General features: G+C 25.2%; 7 protein-coding genes across 10 annotated transcripts in view; 3 read left to right on the forward strand and 4 right to left on the reverse strand.

The window, feature by feature from the left end:
• Window positions 1–788: 788 nt before the first annotated feature.
• Window positions 789–4,780, reverse strand: Plap (phospholipase A2 activator protein). Of its 2 annotated transcripts, none has more exons than XM_011500894.1 (6): window positions 4,415–4,780; window positions 2,620–3,480; window positions 2,223–2,544; window positions 1,833–2,067; window positions 1,299–1,720; window positions 789–1,153 (listed from the first exon to the last, which is right to left on the reverse strand). In XM_011500894.1, exons 1-6 carry the CDS (start codon window positions 4,549–4,551, stop codon window positions 833–835), a joined length of 2,298 nt encoding a protein of 765 aa, XP_011499196.1. In that variant the 5' UTR covers window positions 4,552–4,780; the 3' UTR covers window positions 789–832. The 2 variants fall into 2 exon arrangements, with proteins under 2 accessions (XP_011499196.1, XP_011499197.1); XM_011500895.1 differs by having other exon boundaries at window positions 2,620–3,175; window positions 4,415–4,779.
• A 1,349-nt stretch (window positions 4,781–6,129) lies between these two features.
• Window positions 6,130–7,291, forward strand: LOC105363254 (exosome complex component MTR3). Its single transcript, XM_011500899.1, has 4 exons — window positions 6,130–6,346; window positions 6,409–6,662; window positions 6,746–6,892; window positions 6,965–7,291. Exons 1-4 carry the CDS (start codon window positions 6,193–6,195, stop codon window positions 7,256–7,258), a joined length of 849 nt encoding a protein of 282 aa, XP_011499201.1. The 5' UTR covers window positions 6,130–6,192; the 3' UTR covers window positions 7,259–7,291.
• Sf3b5 (splicing factor 3B subunit 5) lies at window positions 7,268–8,005 on the reverse strand. Of its 2 annotated transcripts, none has more exons than XM_011500898.1 (2): window positions 7,851–8,005; window positions 7,268–7,619 (listed from the first exon to the last, which is right to left on the reverse strand). In XM_011500898.1, the coding sequence occupies exon 2, from the start codon at window positions 7,608–7,610 to the stop codon at window positions 7,353–7,355; it is 258 nt and encodes an 85-aa protein (XP_011499200.1). In that variant the 5' UTR covers window positions 7,611–7,619; window positions 7,851–8,005; the 3' UTR covers window positions 7,268–7,352. The 2 variants fall into 2 exon arrangements, with proteins under 2 accessions (XP_011499200.1, XP_011499198.1); XM_011500896.1 differs by having other exon boundaries at window positions 7,268–7,628.
• Window positions 8,006–9,430: 1,425 nt separating this feature from the next.
• On the forward strand, window positions 9,431–13,438 carry LOC105363255 (U4/U6.U5 tri-snRNP-associated protein 1). The gene is made up of 11 exons (XM_011500900.1): window positions 9,431–9,654; window positions 9,737–9,828; window positions 10,371–10,790; window positions 10,866–10,994; window positions 11,445–12,021; window positions 12,094–12,371; window positions 12,460–12,553; window positions 12,626–12,824; window positions 12,901–13,087; window positions 13,199–13,353; window positions 13,411–13,438. Exons 1-11 carry the CDS (start codon window positions 9,492–9,494, stop codon window positions 13,436–13,438), a joined length of 2,322 nt encoding a protein of 773 aa, XP_011499202.1. The 5' UTR covers window positions 9,431–9,491.
• Window positions 13,439–14,227: 789 nt separating this feature from the next.
• LOC105363256 (peptidyl-prolyl cis-trans isomerase) lies at window positions 14,228–18,087 on the reverse strand. Of its 2 annotated transcripts, none has more exons than XM_011500901.1 (3): window positions 17,976–18,087; window positions 14,910–15,327; window positions 14,228–14,590 (listed from the first exon to the last, which is right to left on the reverse strand). In XM_011500901.1, the coding sequence occupies exons 2-3, from the start codon at window positions 15,310–15,312 to the stop codon at window positions 14,496–14,498; spliced, it is 498 nt and encodes a 165-aa protein (XP_011499203.1). In that variant the 5' UTR covers window positions 15,313–15,327; window positions 17,976–18,087; the 3' UTR covers window positions 14,228–14,495. The 2 variants fall into 2 exon arrangements, with proteins under 2 accessions (XP_011499203.1, XP_011499204.1); XM_011500902.1 differs by lacking the exon at window positions 17,976–18,087 and adding an exon at window positions 16,841–16,929.
• Window positions 18,088–22,346: 4,259 nt separating this feature from the next.
• Window positions 22,347–23,875, reverse strand: eIF3g1 (eukaryotic translation initiation factor 3 subunit g1). Its single transcript, XM_011500903.1, has 3 exons — window positions 23,782–23,875; window positions 23,003–23,453; window positions 22,347–22,763 (listed from the first exon to the last, which is right to left on the reverse strand). Exons 2-3 carry the CDS (start codon window positions 23,451–23,453, stop codon window positions 22,351–22,353), a joined length of 864 nt encoding a protein of 287 aa, XP_011499205.1. The 5' UTR covers window positions 23,782–23,875; the 3' UTR covers window positions 22,347–22,350.
• A 2,134-nt stretch (window positions 23,876–26,009) lies between these two features.
• LOC105363258 (iron/zinc purple acid phosphatase-like protein) overlaps window positions 26,010–27,848 on the forward strand; it is a 2,167-nt gene continuing 328 nt past the window's right edge. Inside the window, 7 exon segments of the mRNA XM_011500904.1 lie at window positions 26,010–26,032; window positions 26,259–26,360; window positions 26,580–26,774; window positions 26,928–27,137; window positions 27,140–27,248; window positions 27,309–27,491; window positions 27,581–27,846. Coding sequence (XP_011499206.1) covers window positions 26,267–26,360; window positions 26,580–26,774; window positions 26,928–27,137; window positions 27,140–27,248; window positions 27,309–27,491; window positions 27,581–27,846 — 1,057 coding nt within the window. The 5' untranslated portion in view covers window positions 26,010–26,032; window positions 26,259–26,266.

Below are 27,848 nucleotides of genomic sequence, written 5' to 3' on the forward strand. Positions count from 1 at the left end.
ACAAATTATCGTTCATTTAAAATAAAATCAAAGAAATGATAATTCATCCTTATTAATTTTAAAAAAATTACTAAAAATTAGAAAACTTATAAATTTATTGCGTGAATTTTGTATTACTGCTTTAAATTACAGATAATATTAATACACTTGATATAAAAATAAAAAAATATTAATAAAATTATATTGAAAACAGAAATTATACAGTTTTCAATATAAATTTATAGTAATACAAATTATAATTAACGAAAAATTATTTTATTTGATATTATAATTAATAAATAACAGTTTGTAGAAATATTTATTTGATTTTCTAAATTATATTAGACATTACGTATTTTAATATAACATTATTATCGTAACGTATTACACAACAATGTAAACAAATTTATATTATAAAATCTACATAGATTTAAAAAATAAAACAAAACGAAACTATTTAATTATTTAAGTTTAAATAAATAAGGTACATATTATTTTTATTGTTAAAATATCGATAATAATTATAATTTAAAATACTATAGAGTACTATAAAAGTAGTAAACTAGTTTTAGGAACATCTAAAATTATTTAAAACGTTTAATACAAAAATTTTCTTATTTTATAATATAGACTGAAAAAATGAAAATGCCAAATTACAAAAATATTTATTCATTTATAACAGATGATCAATACATTGTTATTATAATGATTACTACACTTACAAGTTATGTCGATTTTCAATTAAAAGTTGTAAATTAACTGTACTTAATTTATTCAAAGAAATAACCATTTTCTTATGCACATAATAATTTAATATAAAAAAATGACAAGAAAATATTATTATGATTCTATTCTAAAAAATCAAATTAATGATATCTTTCGAAACACATACAAGCTTATTTTGTAAATTTGGCTCTAAACCGTCTGACACCCTTTTTAAAGTACTTAGTACGTATTCGGATTCTAGCAAAATATTAACTAATTGTGCACGCTCATCAGCAACAGATTTTTTTAGTAAAGTACCTAGTCCAACAAAAATTCTAAATATCGCTTCAGCTTCCTTGAAGAATGTAAAGCAATTACAAATAGTATTCAAGACTTGAGTCTTTCCTGTTACATCATTTCTTTTGGTAAGAGACACCACTAAATTTAAAATGTACGTTGATACTGCAATCTGATAAAACAAACAACAAATTATTTATTCACTTTTGTATAATAGTAAATTGAATCATAATTTTAAATTTAGTTGTAAGTCACATTTCTTTGGACTTTGAAAGTGAAAATATAATAAAAAAATTGATTTCTTATTTTATATTTACTTGAGTATTTTTGTTGGCAGGTGAGGTTAAATCGGGAATAAATTTTAATAATTCGTTTTTATATCGAAGACACAGTCTTTCTCCTACATCATGAACAAACATATTTGCGAATAGCCGAAATGTAAGCATTTGATTTGCTGCAATTGCATCTTTACTTAAATGCCTTTCAAGTAAGTGAAAGAATTCGTCTGTACAAAGTTTATCAGTTACAGTTGCTTGCAAAACTGCCAAACGTGCAATATCAAGAATGGGAAAAACAAATGAGTCAGGCCACCTTAAAAGTGTCATTAAAGTGTTGATTGTTTCAGCTTCTATTATTTCTTGATTTTCATTAAGAGCAAGCTTTATCACAGATTCTAATTTGTCTTCTAATACACTTTGGCCTTCACTTTGTTGTTTTAAGTTAAATTCTTTAAGTTTTTCTAAAAACAGAATATAATTCAAAATCAATGATCTGAATTATAAAAGCAAAATCTTATACTTGAAGAAAATATGATAATTCAAATTTTAAAAGCGTATTAAATAATATAATACCATGAATAGCGGTTACATTTGCTTGTTCCAATTTTAAAAATGTTGTTAATGGTATGTATGTGGACGGATTTAAAGAAGCACTTAATGGTTTAACCATTGATGAGTCTACTGGTTGATGAACTGTTTGTGCTAGTGAATTTGGTATGTGTCGACTGGTTCCGGTATATGGATCATCATATTGTTTGCTATTTACAACTGGGGCTACCTTTGAATTTTTTATTATAAAATTTGCAACCTGAAATTCATTAAATTATTCAACAAAAAAATGAAGAATTTAAAAGTAAATTGTTCATAAAATAAAAATTAATTTGAATATACATTTGATAGAATATTTAATAGCTTATAATTTTTACTTTATTTTAATAATCATTTCAACATAACAAAACGCACTTGTTCAAGATATAATTGACTGAGGCTATTATCATCGATAAATTTTTGAGCGACAAGCCAAGGATCTTGTCCATTATTATAGGGTAATTTTAGTGGAGGAATTCCATCTTGTATGTCAACAGAGAAAATATAATCATATTCAATTCCATTGAATAATTGCTTTCCAGAATTACTGCTATTGCCACCCATTACATCACCAACAAGATTCCACTTTAGTTCTTTTTGAGACCAACTATAAGCTTTTACATTAGTATCTTCTTTAACTAATTTAATCTCACCATCTTTCTTGCCAGGCTGATGTAGTGAACTTGAATCTGGTAAACTTTTCAATTAAACATTAAAAATCTCATTATTTTCTAGATTATGGGGTTGCTATTTACCGAGAATCCAAACTTACTCATTTGTTTTTAAATCGCCAAAATCTTGTGTCTGTTCGGTATATGCAACACTTTCCTCAAACTTTTGAATAGTCTCAGAATCTGCGTACCTTTTTGAATCAGTTGTAAATATTCTAAGAATTCCATCCGAAGATCCACATGCAATATCTTCATTAGGCAACAATTTGACGCACCAAACTGATTGTGCAGGGAGTGTAATAGTTTGATCTATTTCGCCTTTTAACCAAACTCTAATTGTTTTATCTTCCCCAGATGACACTACTAAATTTCCACCATAAAGAGCTGACATACTATAAATGTAGTTTGAGTGTCCATAAAAATCACCTAAGCAATCTCCAGTCGCTGCAATCCATCGTTTAATTATAGCATCATTGGCACACGTTAAAAATTCATTTTCATTAATAACAGCAATATCTCTAACACAATCTGTATGACCTTTAAGTTTATGCACAATAACTCCATTTCTTAAATATACGTTTACAATTTTATCTGCAGCTCCTGTTACTATATAACCATTTGCTAAATCTGATACGCACCAAACAGCTGCTGCATGACCTGCAAATGTAATTTGTGGGTTTTCTAAATTATTTAAATTCCACAATTTTGCTGTAACATCCCATGAACTACTGAGAAAAGATTCTTTATCAAAATTGCTAGTTTGTAATGCACATACTGTATTTTCATGCGCTTTGATTTTGTGAACAGGCTCTGTTTCTCCAGGATTATAAATAAAAATATGACTATCATTACTTCCAGTTATGATACAGCCTTTTGGGTACTTATGATTTGGATTAATAATACACACTGAACTAACAAAATTACTGTGACCCTTCATTACTACATTTTGTATATAATTTCCTCTGTTCCATCATTTCAATCATGAAATAAAAATTAAAATGAATATTTAATTAATGAAAAATATATTTCAATATCATTCTCATACACATTTTTGTAATTATAATTAAATTATTCTACCTTCTATTAAATCATATAATCTGGCTTATTAATAATCTGTATACTTTATTACATTTAATACATGTTCTCTTACATTACACTTATTTGTAACTCATATTAATAGATATAAAAAGAGATTGTTTAAGCAATTGTACAAATTCATGAAAAAATTTATTTTCATTTTAATTCAATCAATGATAAAATAATGTTGTATACAAAAAATTATTAAATAATGAAAATTAAAATTAATAGGAAACAAATAAATTTATAAAATCATTGCAATAAACTGTTGGGAATAAATAAAAAGCAAAATTTCTTTTATAAAAGATTTGTTAATCATGATATTTTTCAAAATAGACAGTAGCTTACCTTTTTCTTTCTGTCATTTATACCATTTTATATAATGATAATACGCAATAAGCTATGACAATACAGTGCATAAATAACGTATAAATAATTGGCAAGGTTAAATTATAAGAACTAAGATGTAAGGTGTAAATTTAAAGACATACGTGATAACAACTTTTAAATACAATAATCATTAATTATAATTTGACTTATTGTAAAACTTAGAATGTCAGATTTCTTTTGGAAAAGGCAACTGTTTTATTCACTTATTCATTAATTTTGTATTTATTTATACCAGAGACTCGTTAAAAATGATTATATATGCTACTTATAGTTCGTAATATAAATCGTCTATAAAAGAAAAAAAAGAAAAAAAAGAAAAAAGAGAGAAAAAAACGATTGTACAGAATACTAAAATAAAAGTATATTATAACACAAAGAATATCGAAAAACAAAATATGCTCGAAAAAATCATAACAATAGTAAACCTACTCTTCAAACCTCCAGAAGATACCGGTTTTATCTCTAGAGGCCGATGCAAGACTCCCATCGGCTGCAACAGCCAAATCTCTAACATCTCCAGTGTGTCCATATAGTTCACGACTCAATTTATATAAAGATCGCGCCATGTTTTTACCCTTCGGCCTTTATTGTTCTCGAAATAAAATTCTCTGATCACTTCGTTGAGGTTGTATGAAAGAAAGGTTGCTACGAAAAGAATTAAAAAGTATAATCGGCTATTAATTTAGTCGTCCCAACCGGTAATTGTGCTGGACGAAACACAAATCTGAAGCATACAGGCGTTCTGCGCTTCAGTCTTCCCACGATCAATTCTGTATATCACGTTTATATTCTTGATTTTGCGCACAATTGGCCTTGTACTGGTTGGCTCTCATATGCGCGCGAATTTAGATGTCATTAAGATTATATGATAAACTTGAAATTAGGATATCATTCGACAATCTATTGTAAAATTGACAATCTTTTTTTGGAAAAAAAATGATAATTTCTTTTCTCCATTATTTACTTGTATTAGTTGAATGAGTCAAGAACAATAAGAATGTCTTTTAAAAAGAGATTCAAATATTGAACATTGAATTATTATAAAGTGAAGTTAAATTCTAGAATTTTAAATGTATTTGCAAGAATTGTCTTTACACAATTAGGAACTGTAGCTAAATGCCACATTTATGTCTCATATGAGTGTAATTACTTAATATTCTTTGGAAATAATAGAATGTAACATTTACGGCAACTACGATCGTAATTTAGAATTAAAAATTATAATTTTTTTTCCAATTTTTAATTGAACACGATTAATTATGGAGCGGTTGATATTTTCAAGATAATTATTACACTTTAACTTGTATGACATTATGAATAAAAAAATTATATATATATTTGAAGAATAAAGCTACAAAACGAAAAAATGTTCAAATACCGTTACCTCATGCCTGTGACAAAAACTTAGTAAAATTAGTATTAAAAATATACTGATTCCATTACATTTTTAATATCATTAAGCACGTTTATGACACAATTAATCAATAATAATCTAAACAGTTGTTATTGTGGAAATTGTATCCAAAAATAATAATAAAAATTTCAATGTGATAATTTGTAATATGATATCCAGAAAATTAATTATAGTACTAAATTAATATTTGAATTAATGACGATAAATATTATGGACTAATGAAACAGTATTTGTTTTAAATTTATTTACGATTAATTTTTTTACATATTTTTTGTTTATTGCTTAAGCTTTAAAACTAAATTCGAATCACAACTTTTATTTTTTCAAATATTATTTTCTATTCAAATTTTAGCGGGGTAATTAGATGCCTAGTCAAACTGTTCAAAATGTTCAAACTGTAAAGTAAATAGTACCAATTCAAACAAACTTTTAACAAATCATTAATTATTCATTTTTACTAAGAAGCAAATTAAGCGCATTCATAATTCTGAAATTATAAATAATTAGATATTTGGTAGTTTTTACATTACTTTAATTGTAAATTTTTTAAGTTTTAATAATATTATTAAATTTCTTGTATTAATTACAATTATTGTGATGAATTATTGTATAATTAAAATGCAGTGATACACATACCCCATAATTTAGTATACTTAAATTAATAATAATGTAAAATTAATTATCTTTATAATAGATTTAAAATAACCTTGTCGGAATTTTAAAAATTCAACATAATATAAATTGTGTTCAAATTATTAATAATATTAAGACGTTTTATAAATATTTATTAAAAATGCCTAATGATTCGAAACGCATAAACGGACCCGATGCAACGGTTCCATATAGTATTTATACTAATTTGAATTCAGAATCTTCAGAATTGTTAATAAAAAATCAACTTCAATTTCGAGTTGATAAAAGAAAACATAATGAGTTCAGAAAAATGTGTAAGTATGTTTAATTATATTAATTATTTTGCAATATTTTAAATAAAATGGTAATGCATCAGTTATTAGAATTGGAGTTGTGAGCCAAGCAAAAGGTTCGGCTTATGTTGAAATGGGCCAAACCAGAGTTATATGTTCTGTTTTTGATCCAAGAGAAATTCCAAATAAAGCACAATATAGTACACAAGGAGAGTTATTCTGTGAATTTAAATTTGCCCCTTTTGCTTCATGTAAAAGGAAAGGTCACCAACAAGATGCTGAAGAAAAAGAATACAGTCTTATCATGCAAAGAGCCTTAGAACCAGCTGTTTGTAGAGTAATATAATGATTACTATATATATATTATTATCTAATTAAAAGTGACAATATATCAAAATTAAAATAAAATTTATATTTTAGCATGAGTTCCCAAATTTTCAAGTAGATATTTATGCCTTAGTATTAGACAATGATGGATCAGCCTTAAGCACTGCAATTATGGCTGCAAGCCTAGCATTGGCAAATGCAAGTGTGCCGATGTTTGGAATTGTAACTGCAGTAACTGTTGTAAATTATTAGATTATTTAAAATTTATTTTCTAAATACATATAAATATTAAAAATGTTTTAATTTCTTTAGGTTATTTATGATGATTTATTTATAATAGATCCTACTTATAAAGAAGAGGCACTTTGCCTCAAAACTATTAAAAAATTAAAGCCAGTAAATCATGGAATAATAATGCAAGCAATGTTGTCACAACATGATCAAATATCAGAATTTTTTCTAACAGGAAGTATGGATATAAATTTTGTAAATAGTTCAATTGATATTTTGAGTAAAACAAGTAATGAAATTTATCCAGTACTACAAGAAGCTCTTAGAAAATCTATACTGAAGATGATAAAAAAGAAAAATCAACAAGAAAAATAATGTTATATATTCATTATAGTACAAATATATTTTTATTGATTCTTAATTAAATAAAATGTTTTTTTTATACACTTAAACATAAACAAACTACACATTAATCTTCTGGCTTTTCTGGTGGTGGACCACAGGGTTGTAACATTTTTTCCATAAGATTGAAACGAACTCGGGCTTTAGCTTCATTTTCGGCAATAGAAAAGAAATTTAACAGATCATAATGACCCATGTAAGAACTACAAGAGTCTCTATGTTGATTTACAAGCCATTCAAATTTAGTTGTGTCAGCATGACCAGTTCCAATGTATTTAGATTGAAGATGCTCCAACTGAGTGTGAATAGTATATCGCTCCCCCATTTTAAATACCTTTAAATACTATTAAAATATTATGAAATGTTTTAAATACCTTCAACTTTATTGTATTATTTAACAGTTCAACAAAATGTTATAACAATTAAGAGTACAACTTCTTTAAACAAAATGATATAATAATTTAAACTTTATTTGCAGTGAAGATAATGTTACAAATATTGAAAATAAAAGAAAATAGAAAAGATATTATGATAGCAAAGACAAATTAAAAATTAAATATAATACCTCAAAGATATGTTTTCTAAGTACAAATCTTTTTTCCTAATAATACTGTGAAACTATTCATAAGAACGCCTTCGTATTAACTTTCACGTTAAACATAACCTCCGAATAATTTCGTATTTATATACATTACTTGCCCGGCAAAATTGAATTAAGTAATAAAATAAAATTAGTAAAAAATAAAGATTGACCATGAACTAACTCAATGTGGTCCTAATATGAAAATATTTTATAACTATAATAATAAATAACTCGAGTAGTTATTTATCTTACAAAGTTCAGTATATCAACAGTTTAATATCTCTTACAAAGTATTTTGATTGCTTAAATAATTCTGATAATAATTCATTAATAAAGTTTTCTTTATGTACTAAAAGCAGCATTGAAGGATCTATTGAGATTTACAAACCTTGAATTAGATAAAAAATATCTCCTTTTTAAGACTACTGGATTTAAAATTTTATAATACATAAAATTAAATTATAATACTAATAAAATTTGGTAAACAAATTTTAAATATAAATTTTACATAGTTTTATTTAATTGTTTTAAAATTATATGAACAACATATTCCGTACAAAATTTTCATTATACTTACTTTTATATTGATTTATATCATTATTTATTTCGAAAATATTTTTAATGTCTTTTTTATTAATTGCTTTACATATTGAATATATTACTTAAAACTAGTGTTACAGAAAATGATATTAATAATTACGAAAATGATTTATTTATTATTCCTTTTCGAATCTTTTTTTTCTCTTTTTTAGTTTATCAATTAATTTCAACGTAATTTTTAAATGTCATTATATAATGTAATATATTAGTTAAATCTAATGTTCTTATTGAAAACTGTTTAAAAAATTTATATGTAGATGTTTCATATGTAATCTATAATTATAAAAAAAAAATCTAATCTAAAATATTATAAAGAATTATAAATTGAAATTTATTTATATTTAAATTAAATAAAGTCACCGATTTTTTAAAATGATATTTCCGAAAGGACAGCTTACAATCAATATCACTCTTATTTTACAAATATTTTAAAAATGTAACATTTTTATTTGGAGAATGACATTTTACATGTCAATATTGGATTACGTCTATCACTTCAGAGATTTATCAAATGGAGAATATCCATTAGGTAGGTGGATGCCCACATGTACAATACGAAACACCAATAAAATTATCCCTAATCGCCCGTTGCGTATGAAAAATAATCGTCTTGTTACTGCGCATGCGAGATAGTCACATCTCATCTAAGCTAATATACGAAAACTCTGTAGTCCAAATTCCAAAAGTTTCAAGCAAGACTGAAAAGTTTGAAACCTTCGAATTCATATTGCACGATATTCTTAAAATAGGAGATGCTGAAACATCTTTACTTAGAACAAGTTTTAAAGAATCACTTTAAAACTATTACACAATTAACAGTTGCTGATGAGCATCCTTTTTATCAATAAATATTATATTGAACACCACCATTATCAATTGATATAATACAATTTATAATTATATTCAGTGACAATTTAAAAATGCTTACAAGTTTCACATTCTAAGATTATCGATATAATAAAGGTAGAGGTTAGGAAACCAAATACTTTTATAAGTTATTTATAATAATATAAATATTTACAAATGGGTTCCAATAAAAGACACAAAACTGAAAAAAATCGAGAAATGAAGAAAAAACGTCATCGAAGCCGTTCACGTTCATATTCTGCAGAACGTGATAGAACAGAAAAACACAGACATCACAAGAAGCATAAGAAAAAAGATCGCAAGGACTATGATAGCGATGGTAAGTTGCCATTTTTAAGCTTAATCATCAAGATACCATGACTAATATTTTTAGTTTGTTAAGAAGTTTTCTTGCTCTGCAGTGGAGATCATCGTCAGTGCTCCACCACCGCCAAAGATCTCAAGGACATCGCAACTCTCAACACCGCCACCACCACCCGATATTTCAGCATTGGTGTGTGAAATTTATTATTTTCTATTCTATCAATATAATTTTCATTATATTTATAAATATTAATTTTTTATAATCCTATATATGACTAACATTATCTTATCAACTTTTAACAACACAACACTATATTAAAAGTAATTATTTACAGTTACATATTCATTTTTTAACAAATATTATATATACAACGTAACGTATAAATATATTAAATATTACTTTGATAATGAAAATACTAAGTAATTTGATTAAATTATTAATGTTTTGTCATTACAATATTTTGTTGAAAAAATTTTAAATAAATATTGAAAATGAATATTGGCACTTGTTATAAAATTTATTTAAAGTTATTTTTTCTTCATAAACATTTTGATAAGGCTGTATATACCCACATATATGCATATATGCATATATATGTGTATATATATAGAGAGAGAGAGAGAGAGAGGGAGAGGCATAGAACTAAATGAAAATGTATATACATTATAAGTAAGAGAAATTAACTTATATTTAATAAAATAAGTTATCTATTTTATTATCTGATAAATTAGAGTAAAGAAGATAAACATGCGAATCAAAATAAAGAAGATAGATCTAATAAGCAAAAAAAATCTCCAACTCCTCCAAAAAGTACGCAGTCACAAACATCACTTTCAATTGAAGAAACAAATAAACTCCGCGCCAAACTTGGATTAAAGCCTTTAGAAATAGATAGTGGTCCTAAAGAAGGTTCAGATATTATTAAAGATGACTTGGGAGAATTTCGTCATAAACCTGCTATTAATACGGCTGAAAAAGAACGAACGCAGAAAATGAAAGAAAAAATAAGTACAATGAAACAAAAACGACAAATTGAGCATTCACTAGCTGCTACAAAGACTCTTGGTGAAAGTGATTCAGATGATGATACACTTGCATGGGTTAAAAAGAATAGAAAAATTCAAGAAGAAAAAAAAAAAGCAGCTGAAAGAGTATATTATCAATTTACTTTTTGTAATAAAAAAAATTTGTTCATTTATTAACATAAAATTTCACATATTTCATAGGCAAAAATGTTAGATCAAATGGACGAAGAATTTGGTATAGGAAATTTAGTTAAGGAAGAAGTTCATAATGAAAGGAATAACGCATACACTGATAAAGATTTGAAAGGTCTTAAAGTGGAACATAATTTGGTATGCTTTTATATTTTTAAATAAAAGTAATTTATCTATAAAATTAAAAAATAATTCAAAACTGATTTTTATGTTCTGTAAAGATACTTGAACAGAATTTTAATTTATAACATTTAAAAATGTAGATTTAATTGGAGTAATTTGAAACTAATTTACTTAATATACATATATTTAATAATTTTCCATTATTTTTCATTATTTTTCATTAAATCTAAGTACCGTTTTCATTAATATTTAAAAAAACATACAGAAATGTAACATTGTAATTAAATTGAATTAAAATCAATATTTAACATAATATTAAAAATATTCTAAGATTCATACTCCAAAAATTTTGCAAGATAAACACTCTTAAGATACTATTTTATCTTACAATTGAGATATTGTACATTTACATTTAAATAAGTGTATTTAGTTCACTTAAAAATATGTATTTTATAACACATTCAGGATAAATTTCAAGAAGGAAGTTCTGTTATATTAACATTGAAAGATCAAGGAGTGCTAGCAGAAGAGGATGATGTTCTTATAAATGTTAACATGATCGACAATGAACGTTATAAAAAGAATGTTTTAATAAAATCTAAAAAACCAGGTTATGATGCATATGATGAATGCCACTATGACGAATATGGCATGCCATTAAATAATGTTTTAGAAAAATACGATGAAGAAATTGAGGGAGAAAAACGTCAGAGTTTTGCTATAGGTTTAGTTGATGTAAAAGCAATAAAAGAACAACAAGCTGCAATTATAAAAGGTCGTCTTGCTAATAAGCGCTTAGAAAGCTTAGAATTAGCAGAACCAAAATTAGCAAGTGAATATTATAATGAAGAAGAATTGGTTAAATTTAAAAAACCAAAGAAAAAAATTAGAAAAATTCGAAATAAAAAAATTTTAAAAGCTGATGATATTATTCCAGATAATGAGGATTATTTAAAAGATTTAGGAAGTAGAAGACGTCGTAAGAAAGAAGAATGCAAAACAGAAGAAACAAATGAAATTTTAGATAATGATGATTTAGAAGGTACTTAAATATTGTAATCAAATAGTGTAATATTTCAATGCTTTTAAAGTTGATCATAATTTTCTTTTATAGCTCCAAAGGAAGATCTTAGTGGTATTAAAATTGAAGAAGAAGATCATGATTTGGATAAAAAAATAAAACAAAAAGCTGAACGTTTAAAAGGACCGGTTTTATCTTTAAAACCTGAAAAAATTGCATTATCAATCAAAGAGGAAGTAGAGATGTCAACAGAAGTCAATACCAGTGGAAATATTGTATTAAATTCAACAGCAGAATTTTGTAGAACGCTTGGAGACATTCCAACTTATGGACAGGCTGGTAATCGAGATGAAAATAATCAAGAATTTATGGTAAACTTGGCCTTATATTTTTGTAAACAATTTCGACAAATAAAAAAGTGTACTAATAATCAAAACCCATAAAATGTTCTCATTTTAGGACTTTGAAATGGATGAAGTTAAACAAGAATATATAGATGATGATGATGATGATGAAATGAATGGACGAGGAGCTTGGAATACTGTCAAATTAGGTAAATAAATTTTGAGAAAATATAACATACATTTTAAATTAACTTTTAAGTATAAAATATTTATATTTTTAGACCAAGTTTTAATAGAACCAGCCGCCATGGAAGCTGCTATTTTAGATGCTGAACCATCGCTTGATCAAGGCGTTGGTGGAGCTTTAAGATTAGCCATGAGTAAAGGCTATCTTCAAAAAGAAGATTCAAATCGACCTTCAGCGTCTAGGTTTGCTCATCTTAAGGCACAAAATTATTCTATAGAAGATAAAACATATGGGTTTGCACTGTTTATTTTTATATATTTCTACAGAATTATTTTTGGCTTATAATTACTAAATGTCTCAATATTTCAGTGATGATGATAAATTTGGAAGAAGGGATAGATTTAATGGGCCCACTTCAGATTTTAAAGAAAAAGATGGTTTTAGACCTAATGTTAAATTAGAATATATTGATGATGATGGGCATGTACTAAATGCAAAAGAAGCTTTCAGATATCTTTCACATAAATTCCATGGTAAAGGTCCTGGAAAAAATAAAGTATGTGCATAAAATACATTTTATATTCATCAAAATAATTTGAAATTATCTTGTAACAATGAGAGCGTTTAATTTCATTTAATTACAACTTTCTTAATATTTACTGAATAGGTTGAAAAACGAATGAAGAAGGCAGAACAAGAAATTTTAATGAAAAGAATGTCCTCGACTGATACTCCACTGGGCACATTAACACTTTTGCAAGCAAAACAAAAAGAAACTCAATCACCTTTCATTGTGTTAAGTGGCAGTAAACAAATGCAAACGTAAGTATTTTATATTTATATAAAATGTAAAAATTTTAATAAATATTTTTGTTTTAGGGCTAGTATTTCGAAAACAAAGAATTAAAATTATGTATATATTTGAGATGTATATGAATATATATATACATGCATTTTTATATGTCAAATAGGTTATTTAATAAATATTAGATATAGACAATAGATTGTATTGAATATTGAAATTCAAAAGCAGCATATTTCAATGAATTTCATTTCAAATAATAAAATAATGAAAATTTTTAAATAAAATATTGTGATTTTGTCTATTAATTTATTGATTATTACAATAAATATTCAGGTTGTAAATTTATATATAAAAGCTAATAAATTCTCTTTACATATTTGTTTCGATTTTGCAATTTAAAGATTAATTTTATATGCTCACGTTTTCTGGCTTAAAGGCTTAAAAACTTATCTTAAATTTAAAACAAAATTGATACACAACAAAAAAACCATTATAAATGTATAAATATAATTATTTAATAAGAATAAACATTTACATTTTTTAAAAGTATGTTAAAATATTAAAAAGTTCTTTATAAAATTATTAAATCGCTAAATCTTTTTAAAAATATCGCTGAGTTATTAACAAAAATTATATTTAGAAAAGTAAATTAATGCAAGATATTTAATAATTTCATTAAAATTATATTAGAGCAATATTAGAACAAATTACAAACGTCTGAAACATTTAGAAAATTGTATACAAATATTTTTTATTTTCACTCAAGTTTATTAAATTATTTGTATTTAAAGATGAAAAGAATAATTTGTACATTTATATTATTTTCAAATAACTTTCCATTCTTATACAGATGAAATAATAATGATTAATAGTGAAAAAAAAAGAAAAATGTTCTTTACACATATTCCATTTATTGGTGGACACTACACAGTAGTTCTTGTCACAATTCTTCAAGTTGGAAAATGTGAAATGTAAAAAAAAAAAAGTAATTATAACTTGATAACTTTTAAATGCATTAAAAATAGTATTTGTTTAGATTTTGTCTAAAGAATTAAAAGATCGAATTTTTATATGTTTGGATCTTTCTTATTGAATCAAACGTTTGTCCAGTTGTAATTTAAAAATTTCGTAGGAAGAAAACGGAATCTTGGTATTTTGTTTAGCTTAATTGTCCACAATCAGTGATGATAATTTTCTTGGAAGTTTTACCACTTTGTGAACCAAAACTTTCGAGTTTCTTTACAACATCTAGACCTGAAAAAAATGTTAAATTTACAATTATATTTTATACATATATTTGAAAAATTAATATCCCGCACTTATAATAAAACAACTATAAATTACATTCAAATACAATATCTACAAACTAATATTAAAGTTATTGCTACAAAACAATTAAGAAAATAATTATTAAATTTTAAAAGAAAAAATCCTAGACAAACTATACAAATGGCAACAATAATTGTTAACAAAAACTTAAGAAACAAGTATCAAATTACATTGAAGTCATAATAAAAATTAAATTATTAAATATAATAATAAGGCATAAAAAATATATAAATATTGTACAAACCATCGATGACAGAGCCAAAGACAACGTGTTTGCCATCTAACCAAGTAGTTTTGATTGTCGTAATAAAGAATTGTGACCCATTGGTATTAGGGCCAGCATTAGCCATAGACATAATGCCAGGGCCAGTGTGCTTAAGGTCAAAGTTTTCATCATGGAATTTTATACCATAAATGGACTTGCCACCAGTACCATTGTGATTGCTAAAATCACCGCCCTGACACATGAAATTGGGAATGACCCGATGAAAACTGCTACCTTTATACCCAAAGCCTTTTTCACCAGTACAAAGGGCACGGAAATTTTCCGCTGTTTTGGGTACAACATCAGAGCGCAACTCCATAACAATGCGACCCACCTGCTGACCATCAGCACTCATATCAAAATAAACTCTTGGCAAACTCATCTTATCAGCTGTTTCCTTAAATTATAAAATTGAAATAGAATAATTAATTTTCTATTAAGCCCAAAAACAATTATTTTTTTAAAATCTTTATTTCAAACTGGTATAATTAAAATACAAGAGCTTCAATTATTAAAGATTCATTTATATAAAGATATTATAATATGCAATTAATGTGATAAACCATTCATCGCTTAAAAAGTTTATATATTTAAGGTATATTTATAAAAATTTAAGTGAAAACTCTTAAATCATTTATTTCTTATTTCTTGTATATTTATGTGCAGTCACTAAACAAACTTGATATATACTTAAACGAATTGCAATGATCTACCATATGAAATTAAATCTTATAGCAGTAAAGTTTAATATACTATTTACTAGATTTAAGAATGAATAAATAAATTATTCTGTTTGTATATAGAATTAAAAATTGATTAATATATGATTATGATACGATAATAACATTAGCTTAGATAAGCCTAATTTGTTGGAACCTATGATTGTACAAAACCAATATTTAATTAGAAATTCACAATAATAATTTCTGAATGACATACAATATCTTAATATTAAATTAATAATATTATAATAAATGAATACCATATTTTGTTAATTGTTAATTGTTAATTGTTTATAAAGTGAACTAATTTTTATTTAATTAATATAATTAACTATGATCCTATAAAGTCATTTGTTAAACAAAATAGCCCCTGCTATTGAAAAATAAATATCAAATTCAATGTTTAATTTTAAAATAATTTAAAAAAAAAGTAAGTTTAAATATTGCATAAGTCAGTACATTTTAAATACTTCCTAAAATTTTGTTTAATGATATTAAGTTAAATTATCATAGGTAATTCTTTTATCGCATATGCACATCAAAATAAGCAAAAACTTTCGATAACCTGCAAACAATTTGTCATTGAAAACTCAACATCTTATCTTTTCATTTCACAAGATAAGAGTCTATGTAAATATCATTTTAATCATTTGTTTCCTATGGAATAATATTTCTTTACAGTTATAAATGATTATAATTATATATATATAATTAAAAATTTTATAAACACGTTTATAGACTTAAAAATTGATTTTCAAAGATAATATTTTTGTTTTTATTTTTATTTACAAAAAAAAACTAATTAAACTATTGTATATTAAAAATATCAATTATTATTTCTTTAAAAATAAATTTTCATCTTACAGTGATGACATGTATATATGTATGGACGTATATAGATGTGTACATATACACACACACACACACACACACACACACACACACACATATATATATATATAATATAATATAAAAGAGCTGATAATTTGACATTAATTTTTAAGAAAAAAAGCTAATAACAATACGTTTTCGCGCTTCTATTTTTTAATATGGACATATACATACAGAGCATTAGCGCACGCGCGCGCGCGTACACACGTGCACACACATGGATAAATATATTACAGTTCAAAAAAGTTTCAGGGAGACCAAAAATCTTCAAAAGTACAAAAATTAAATCTTTTGTACCTTGTAATAATGCAACAAAGAACAATACAAAGATAAAAGTCTAAAGGAGAAAATACACGTGTCAGCAAAAGAGTAAGGCAAGATGTAGACACGGTGTGGCCCTCTATTTCTAAACTTCCAGAATTCAAGTCGCAGGCACTCAACAATTGACGACTAATAAATTATGACTAAAACGTTAATGTTATAATAAACGCGAGTATATGTGCAATGTTTTCGGCTAAGAAAATTTGCTTATAAAGATAGCGCGGGACGATGCTTGTAAAATTTCCAGCGGTATGCGTTGTATTAACAAGTTTAATTTGGGCAAAAGGTATTTGGGATCGGGCTCGTGTTCGCTCTCTTTCTTTCTTTTTCTTTCTCTCTCTCTCGATTCCATATATGTGTATATCCTCTACCTATTCTGATGCTGGTATAGTAAACTAAAGGTTTGCAAGAGATTTTACTTTTGTGATTCACTGAAACGCGCCAAAATGACAAAACGACAAATTAGCGATAAAATTATAAATGTTCGAGATAAATGATGTTAAGGCTAATTAGAAACGCATCGGTCGGTGAAAAATAATAAGTTTAGAAACGGAATTCAATTAAAATCAAGGATTATCGGCCAACGTAACAGAAACAACAGGCAATTTAACTAGAAAGTTCTCGTTTAATAATTTAATTTTTTATCAGAGCCTAAGACTTTCGAATTGCCAACCAATAAAAATTCTTTTTTTTTTCTTAAAAGCCGAAAAGTAAGTGCGCGACGAGCACAGAGGGCGAGGAATCGAAGTGAGAAAAATGAAGGGAACGAGCCTCGAGTTAAAGCTCTTAACAAACGAGGCCCTTCTAAAAAAAAAACCAGAAAATGGCAAAGGAAGGTACGCCCGCCGCTGTCGCCATTACGTTAGCCTTGAGTAATTGCACGCATGTTGAGATGCTCGCGGTACGCTCGGGCAGTGGCTCTCCATTCGAATTTTAAACCCTGAATATTTCCTATACGGTAATAGAAGTTCGCTCGCACCGGCCCGACCGCGTGCAATGTCGCCGAGACATTGGGCGAATTGGAATTTATCGCGATCGCCTTCGACAAGTCTTTGGATAATATGTACGACGACTCCCGATCGCAAAGAAGCACACTGTAGTTGTCTCTTACCTTTCCTTTTTATCTCTACTAAACGTCAAATGAATCACTGTGAACTCGGCAACGGCTTGATAAAAAGTGCGCAAACTGCGAATGGCGGACTACAGAGGTCCCAACTCCTGTGCTCGTCTCGCTTACCTTACTTCCTCCGAAAAATACCGCCCAACCTTCCCTCTATGATGTGAAAAAAGCGTCTTGTACAAAACTAAGCCACGCCTACCCAATGAAGCTCGCGTCACCTGAATGTCAAACTGCCATTGGTGCCGTGGTCCCGACCGATTTTGGCGCCAATTCTCCGCTGCTGACAAATGTCTACGAGAAAAATTTAACAGTACAAGGATCCACGGCATTTAATCTTTTTTAATACAACCGATGCTCTCGACTTTCTTAGCCAGTGAATATAAAAAGCCACGGGCTGACCTCGATTGATTCACGTTTTATCATACATATTTTTCCCTACGATAATGCTACTTAACTCTAAATTTACGTTATCCTCTTGCGCTTGTACATAACGAGTACTTCATCGATCCCTAACATAAAAAATAACTCTTTTACTCCCTAATACTTCCCATACAATTATTTATAAATGTATTGTTGTTATTGTTATTGTTGTTGTCGTCGTTATTATAAAGAAAACACAATATCAGATTTAAACTGTATTAATTTAAACTAAAATTAATATTGATTTACTAACAAAATGCTTGTTTTACAAAATTTTTAATTTTGTAAATTATATGATATAAAAAGAACTTACAACATCAGCTTATTATTATAAGCTTTTTTTTTTAAATAAGTTGTATTTAGTCAAATATAATAGTTGGCAATAATAAATTTCTAACTCCTCTTTCATAAAATTAATTATATTTTTACATAAACGTAATTATATTATTATATAATAGACTTTGTACAATTTCGTTAAAGCAAAATTTTTTTAAAAACACATTCGCCTGAAAATTATGATCATATGCAAGAAATCAAGAAATGTGAAGAAATTAAAATTATAATTCCTAATATGTTTTATTACTTACAAGAATTTACATCAGGAATCTTTAAAATAAATACATCAGTCCTATCTGTAATAATTTACTTACTGGAAAGTATAATTAATAATTACTAATTATTCGACTTATCGTTTAAAACTTGTATAATTTCTTTAGTAAACAGATTTTTTTATTCATATACCGCAGAATTGTAATAATACAATTTATCGAATATCCTGTTTACATGAATTTAATAAGTTTTATAAACTTCGTTATAAAAAAATCATTTTAATAATTATAATTAATTATATTTCTAAACTGTAAATAAACCATAAATAATATTAAATTTAAAAGATGAAGATTCTACGAAGGTTAAAAATAGTTTTGTATATAATTTTCGAAAGAAAACAAATATAATAGCCCGTTTTTAATTGAAATATTTTGAATATAAAGTGCATATTCGACATAGATAAGAGACATTCACTAAGGTAGGAAATCTTGTAATAGACTTGACGGCAAATTTAAAATATTTAATTTGTAACGATGTTAAGTAAAAATCTGTAATTATTAATTAATAAATAAAATTCATTGTGTAAACAAATTTAACTGAATAATTGAATTTTTTAATATTTTAACGTATTCTTAAACTATTGTAAAATTGAGAAATTATATGGAAATACATCAAATTACAATGATCATAATATTAAAATGTAAAATGATAAAATTGTCTACTAGTTATTTTTTCTCTCCATGTGTCCTTTTAGTACAGATTTGTTTATAAAAATTATTATGACTAAAAAATATTCAATTACAGTCATTTAAAAAATTAACCAAGATTAATTATATATAGCCTGTAAATTAAAATAAAATTAACGCACATTACTTTACCCAAGCATATTTATTAATATTAATAAAATAGTTTCTAGATGAAATTTAATGATAATACTTTAAATCCTGATATGTTGCTTATAAACTAATATTTATCCTAGAAATATTTATAACATTTTAATTTTTCAATATAAATTTTTATATGGAATTATCTAAACATTTTTTTATTTTTATACCCAAATGATAATTAAAATGATTTCATAGCTTTTATTAAATTATATAATGTTATATACATAAATTTAATAACAAATTTATATAAAATAAAAATAATAATAAAAAGAAATAGTGTATAGAGTTGAATTTTTATGTACATATACGTTCAAATCCACTTTACCTTATTATCTAAATTTTTATAAACTTATATTTAATAACTTTTAACGATAACTTTAAAGATAATTATCAATTATGTTATTGAGGGTAGTGAATTCAATATCTCATTAATATCTTTTTTTGTTTCATTAATTTGATTAAACTCTGTATCATTAAACTCACACGAACACAAGTTAATTTTATTATTATTTTAGACGATAAAAATCCAGTTATTAAAAAATATAATATATATTAATATTCAAATTTTGAAAATCAAATATATATGTATAACTAAATTAAGCAAAATACTAATATTGACAATAAATACAAAAAATTGGATAAATGTATTATAAATTTGAGCATACTTATTAATATACTTTTTGTTATATTTTACTGCATCATTTATAAAACATTATAATGTACACATAAACAAATTGTACATTTTATTTATATTTTAGAATTAAAACAAACTCAAATTGCTTAATAAATAACTTTATATAAAATGTGAAATTATTGCCGGTATTTGTAAGTTTAAAAAATATTTTGAATAATAAATTGATTATGCTGAGTATATTGAATATAATCAATGTAAGAACTAATAAATAGCAGAAAAATAAGAATTTATATCTTCTATTAAGTAGGTGTCATTTTTATAGATGAATTCATTGAAAATTCAATGGAACTATAAAATATTTAATATAAGTTCTAACAATGATAGTTTGAAAGATTATTAAAAAAATATGTTCCATAAAAAATAACTATGCAACATTCATGTATCAGAAATAATTATATATTCTAGAAAGAAAAACTTAAAATTATTTGATATTGCATGAATATAATTTCATGTTATATGAAAAATTTTTAATTTTATTTCGATTTCGTTCTGTATTGACTTCGCGAGTTTCAATTTATATTTTCAATTAATGCCATAAAAATAGAGTAGAAAATGAAAAAAAATTATGAAACATTATTTGTATGTACAATTTATATTTTAAGAAAAATACCAGATTTTAAACTATATAAAATATTAGGAAAAAATATATATCAAATTGAAAGTATTAATGAAAAAAATTTATTTACAATGCCATAAATATTCTACCAACTATTGTTTTTAATACTACTAGTTCATCTATAACATTATCTTTAACTAAGGCATACACATCATAAATGTTGTGTATATAAAAATTCATTTAGAAAAATCAATTAACATTATTTTATATGTTAGAGAATCAAATAGAATATTTTAAAAAGCATAAAATTATGTATCGGTTACACATATAAAAATAAAATTTTCATTGATTTCCAAATTAGTATAGTGTACTAAATACTTGTACTTAATACTGGTCATTAATGGTTGGTAGTTTTCATTTTTACGCAATTATGTTTGTTTAAAAAATTATATTAAAATTCTTTAAAAGATCTAAAATATAAAAAATTATAAAGATGTAAGAATAAATATAATATTACTACAAATTCGCCGCTGTAATCTAAAAATTTAAAAATCTTTCTAAACTTAATTTAATAAACTGTACTTCTTTTAATCAAGTAGCATGGGAATTGTAATTTTTCCAAGAAAAATCGATCTTTTTGAAAGAAAAAATTAAGTTCTTAAACGTAAATATAAAATTTATTTTATTGTTGGTTTTAAAATTATACAATTTATTTCGATATTAAATTAATTGAATAATTGATTTTACAATCTTCTCTTTATATCTAGAAAAACTCGACAATGCAAATAAAATTGAAGAACTATTTATATTTCTCTTTATATTAAACTTTTAATTCCATATTGTTATAAATTATGCTTACAACTGTATCTCCAATTATAAAATATTGAAGTTACGTATCGTTTTAGACGATTCATAATCTTTAAAAGTTAATACACCTTCAAAGAAGTTAAAATGGATGATTGCATACACAAATATTCATTAAAAAAGCCTAATAAAATACAATTTGCTTTTTGAAAATACTAATGAGAAATTCATTGAAATTTTTATTGATTAAACATACGCAAGCATACAATGTTTTCATATGAGTATATATATATATTTGTATTTAACTTTAAAGAATTATTCAAATGCACTAGTGTGTATGAAAATAAATGATATTACAACAATGTAAAAAGCTGATTAAGATAAAAGCAATTTTAATAAATTTCAAAATTAAAAGAACAAAATTATATTGACAGAAATGTATATTATACTTTTAAATTAATTATTTTGTGCTGGTGGCTTAGACCAATCTACACTCAAAATTAAGTAATCATATCCATGTCCATGCAAACCATTAATTGCTCTAGCAGCATCTTCTTTAGTTTTGTAATGCACATAAGCAAATCCTTTACAAACATTTGTATTTTTTTCTTTTGCCAAATAAAACTTATGAATTGCGCCAAACTTCTTAACTAATTCTTCTAAATCTGTATCTGTTGTATTTTCTGATAAATTGGATATTCTAATAGCTGTTGTATCGTCTCTACGCTGCATTAGCATCGAGTCACCACGTTTATTACCTCCATCACGCATACTAGGAGGAATATATTTGCTGCCTTGTGGCTTATTCATATCACCCATACCAGGAACTCCCGCAGTTGGATTAATTGATAGTTTCTTATCATCTGGAACTTTATTCATTTAGATATTAATACATAATACTTTTTAATATATTGAAATACAAAAAACATTAAATACATTTATTTAATAATTAAATAATTAAATTATTTATGAAACTGATATTAGATAAATTCATATTTTTCAAATTAATTATCTTAATAAATTCACTTATTTATATTTGCTATTCAAATTTACTAATTGATACTAGTTAAAAATGAACTTTCACATATTTTTCCATATATATACTTACGGCCTCCAAGAACTGTATCTTTGAATGGACACTTTGATGTCCAATGCTCTCCATTACAATTACGACACTTAACAACTCCTTTATCTCCCATACTTTTCAATTTATCCAGTGAATCTTCTTCCACTTTATTTTCTTCTTCTTTACTAGAAAGAAATTGCATAAATACGTCCTCAGCAATAACTGTTGTTGCTGGATTAGGGCCAGGACCATCATCCAATGAATCTCCATATTTGGACCAATTTTTCCGAACAGCAATTGTTTTAGAAACTGTACGGCGTTCAATTTTATATGTGCGAACAACTTTAACCTTTTTATTGTCATCATTCAACTTATATTCTGTCATTATTTTGAAGTCATTTTCATACACAACAGTGGGAGGAGGAAGTGTTATTGATCCCTCATCTTCAACCTCATCTGCCCAACTTTTTGTGATTTCATAATTTGCTGGCATCTAAAATTAATTATATATCATAAAATTTATAATTAAACATATTATATAATCAATCATTTTTATTTATAAAGCAAAATTCAAATAAAAATTTTATTTACTGTAATAAATTATATTAATTTGATGGGCCATAGGTTATAAATCACATCAAAATAAAAATAAAACATATACATCGATATATCTTAAAACTCTAGTTTCTCAATAGATTTCACAATAAAAAAAAAAAAAAAAATAAAAAAAATTAATCTACCTTTTTGCTTAAGAAATTTTAACATTAATTTACAAAATACTTTTGAATAATTATATATAAACGTTCAATACGTATTCTTACTTTTCAGTAAATTCTATACACCTGTGCAGTTTCTTAATTTAAAATTAAATATAATTAAAAAAGTAATAGGTAAATTTATAACTCAATGAAATATATTCTAATTTCTCTTGATATTATAAATAAAGTTATTTGAACAGGGTTCGGTAAAATATATCGTATTAAAGTTACAAATCCCCCATATTTGATGAAATCTCATTAATTATTATTTTATCTGACCACATGTGTAAAAATTAATCTTTTTTTAAAATATATTAATATTATTACGTAGATTGCGTATGAAATGCTCATTAATAATAATCAATAAATTTGTTTGTGCATATAATGAGCAAATCGTTATAAAATATTGAAAAAATATTATTTTATTTACAATTTTACAAATATTCAAAATTATTAATAAATTTATAGATCTTTTTTAATGCGTTACATAATTTTTTCTTAATTCTAAATCTTTTTAAAGATATTAAGAAAGTAACGTAATTAAATTTCCATTTCCATTTAATCAAATTAAAATTCAAACAAATTTACTTTCATACAAAATGGTGAATTAACATAAATCGCATTTAATTAAAGATAAACATTCAAATTATAAAAACGAAAACATTTATTTTTTAATGGTTATAACCAAATTGAAAATAATTAAAACAATTTATTGAAGTGTACTAACAAATTTTTTATCAAATTTTAAACAAATTTATAAATATACATTTACATTAAGGTATTCAAAATGTATTGATTTTAACTATATTAAATATATCTGAATTGTTCAATATATTATACACGTTGTATCAAAAAAAAAAAAAATAAATAAAAAAAAAATTAATTAATTGGCACTTTAATAATATATCGGCATGTATTCTGCAATATTACTATCTCCTAATTTGTAACAGAAGATCTGTTTATTAATTCGAAAAGAACGCTGTATTTAAAACGAAATATAAAATATATTGTAAAATGAATAAGATAACTTTTTTCAAATTATCCGAGAATCTAGATTATGGTAAATATTTAAGATGCTTAAAAAGAAAGCATATCCATAGCATTTTACTTTTGGAGTGTAAAAAAAAATTCACTACCTGTAATAATTACTTTTGTAATCTAATTAAGTTTCGAACCAATATCGCAGAGTTGTAATAGTTATTTTAAAAGGTATAAAAATAATTTTCACTGCAATAGTATTAATCATACTTCTTAAAGTTTTAAAAATATTCATTACTTAAACTTTTATTAAGGATAAGATGGACAAAATTAAATAAGACTTTATTTTCGCAATGTCTCTCTTTTTACTGTATATAATCTATTATAAAATTATGGCAATAGAATTGTCTTAAAAAAATGTTATTTTATAGCACACTATGGATTAATATTAAACTTTTTATAGTAATTACATTAAGAAACAATTTCAATCTGTGTAATGATAAATGCTGTCATGCCAAATCCTCTTTTCTTAACGATAAATTACGTTTTGAAAGATCATGTATTAAAGTATTTAAAACTGATTACTGTTTTAATCGTATGGCATATTTAGTTTCGGTGTCACCTTTCGTTTCTTTCTATCGATAATATTTATTAAGCATATTTTCATCAGCAATGAAAATAGAGAGAAAAAGAAAAGATCGTTGAATTTAATTAAATTAAAATCAATTGTGTAAAGAACAGGTAATGATATCCACCGAAAAATACATACGCGCTAGAAGTCTACTAATGATTCGTATATATTTAATACGAATTATATATAAATATAATGATATATAATCTTATATATAAAATAATAATTTGTATACACATAGACGATTGTCTATTACCGTATTATATCATTTCATTGCATGATCCTTGCCAGTAAAAAAAGTGTAGTGTTGAAATTAAAGGCTTACATACTGATTGGCTACCAAAATAAAATATCGTTTATTTGTGTATCAGCAGTAGCCAATTAGCGTGCACACTTTGCTGCGCAGGACTTTTGTTTTGTAATATAATTAGTCTAGCTTCACTGGTAAATTTGAAGAATGAAAATAAACAATTGTTCACCACTTTTGCAAACAAAGCGATAATATCGGAATCATATGCAAGCATTTACGTTTATTGTTGTTATTTACTCTTCTCAGTGAAAAAGAAGATAAGAACTATTGAAATGAATTGTTTCTTTGTCATTCGAGGAATTTAACTACAGTAATCATATATTGACATCTAATTTATTTCCAGATTCGACAAAAATCTATATATATATATATATATATATATATATTTATACATTGTAAGTATAGAATTATTGTGATTTTAAATGTTCAATATGTTAAGATTTGCATACTATATTTAATTCGCCTTGTTATTTATTTATTGTTATAGTATTTATATGGCGTCTTTAAAACTATTATTATTTAAAGAGAAAAAAAAAGACTCCTATAATAATATCATTACTTTATATTAAAACATAATGCACTTATTTGTATATTTTAATATTAATTCGCTATTGTTTTTAGAAAATACAATGTGCTTATATGTAGTATTGGCTCTGTTATTATTCAACTCTGCAAATGGTTTAGTTAAATATCAACCTGAAGGTGTTCATATCGCATATGGAGGTATAATCTTATTAATACATTAACTCAAATTTAATCATTGTATTTCTTTTATTAATTTGTATATGTGCTAATTTGCATCTATATTGTATATTATATAATAAATAATTTCTATATAATGAACAATTTACTATAAAGAAATACATTGAAAATATATAAATTATATATTAATTCACGCTTTTATTATTTAATTATACTTTTTTTACAAATAAAATATTTTAGAAACAATTCATGATGTTGTTGTAACATGGAGTACAAAACAAGATACACACGAATCAATTGTTGAATATGGCATTAGTGGATTTATTTTAAGAGCTTATGGTAATTCTACTCTTTTTATCGATGGTGGATCTAAGAAACACAAACAATATATCCATAGAGTATGGTTAAAGAACCTAGCACCAAACGAAAAATATAGTATGTAAAATTAAAATTGTAATTTTTCTTATTATATTTATATATATTATTATTTTATATAATACATAATACATAATACAGTGGGTAAAATTTTATGAAAGAAAAATAATAATTATACTACATGCTCATTAATTTATTACCATAATTATTCAGCTTATCATTGTGGTAGTAATTTTGGATGGTCGGACAGCTTCTATTTTACCACTGCTCCAGATGAGTCTGAATATTGGTCTCCTAAAATTGTTATATTTGGAGATATGGGAAATGAAAATGCTCAGAGTTTACCTAGACTCCAACAAGAGGCACAAAATGGTCTTTACAATGCTGTTATTCATGTGGGAGATTTTGCTTATGATATGAATACGCTAGAGTGGGTGATGAATTTATGAAACAAATTGAAGAAATCGCTGCTTATTTACCATACATGACCGTTCCAGGAAATCACGAAGAAAAATATAATTTCAGCAATTATAGGTAAATAAAAGAATTTCTTGTAGTTTTAATTGATATTATGTAATAAAATATTTTTATAAGAGCTCGATTTACAATGCCTGGAGACTCCGAAGGATTATGGTATAGTTTTAACATGGGACCAATACATTTTGTAGCTATTGAAACTGAAGTATATTATTTCATGAATTATGGAATAAAACAACTTGTTAAACAATATGAATGGTTAGATAATGATCTAACAGAAGCAAATAAGCCTGAAAATAGGTAAACAATATTATGTGTAGCTTGTATTAATAGCTCATAATTTATAAATTATTGTAGAATTTTATGTAATTTTATATAATTTTATGTAGATTAAAAAGACCATGGATTGTTACTTTCGGTCACAGACCCATGTATTGTAGCAATTTAAATGCTGATGATTGTACAAACCATCAAACTCTAGTCAGAGTTGGACTACCCTTTATCCAATGGTTTAGTTTAGAAAATTTGTTTCTTAAACATAAAGTTGACTTAGAAATATGGGCACATGAACACAGTTATGAAAGACTGTGGCCAATTTACAATTTTACAGTGTATAATGGAAGTTACTCTGAGCCGTATAAAAATTACCGAGCTCCA

This window comes from Ceratosolen solmsi, unplaced genomic scaffold, assembly GCF_000503995.2.
Source record: "Ceratosolen solmsi marchali unplaced genomic scaffold, CerSol_1.0 scaffold27, whole genome shotgun sequence".
Taxonomy (NCBI): domain Eukaryota; kingdom Metazoa; phylum Arthropoda; class Insecta; order Hymenoptera; family Agaonidae; genus Ceratosolen; species Ceratosolen solmsi.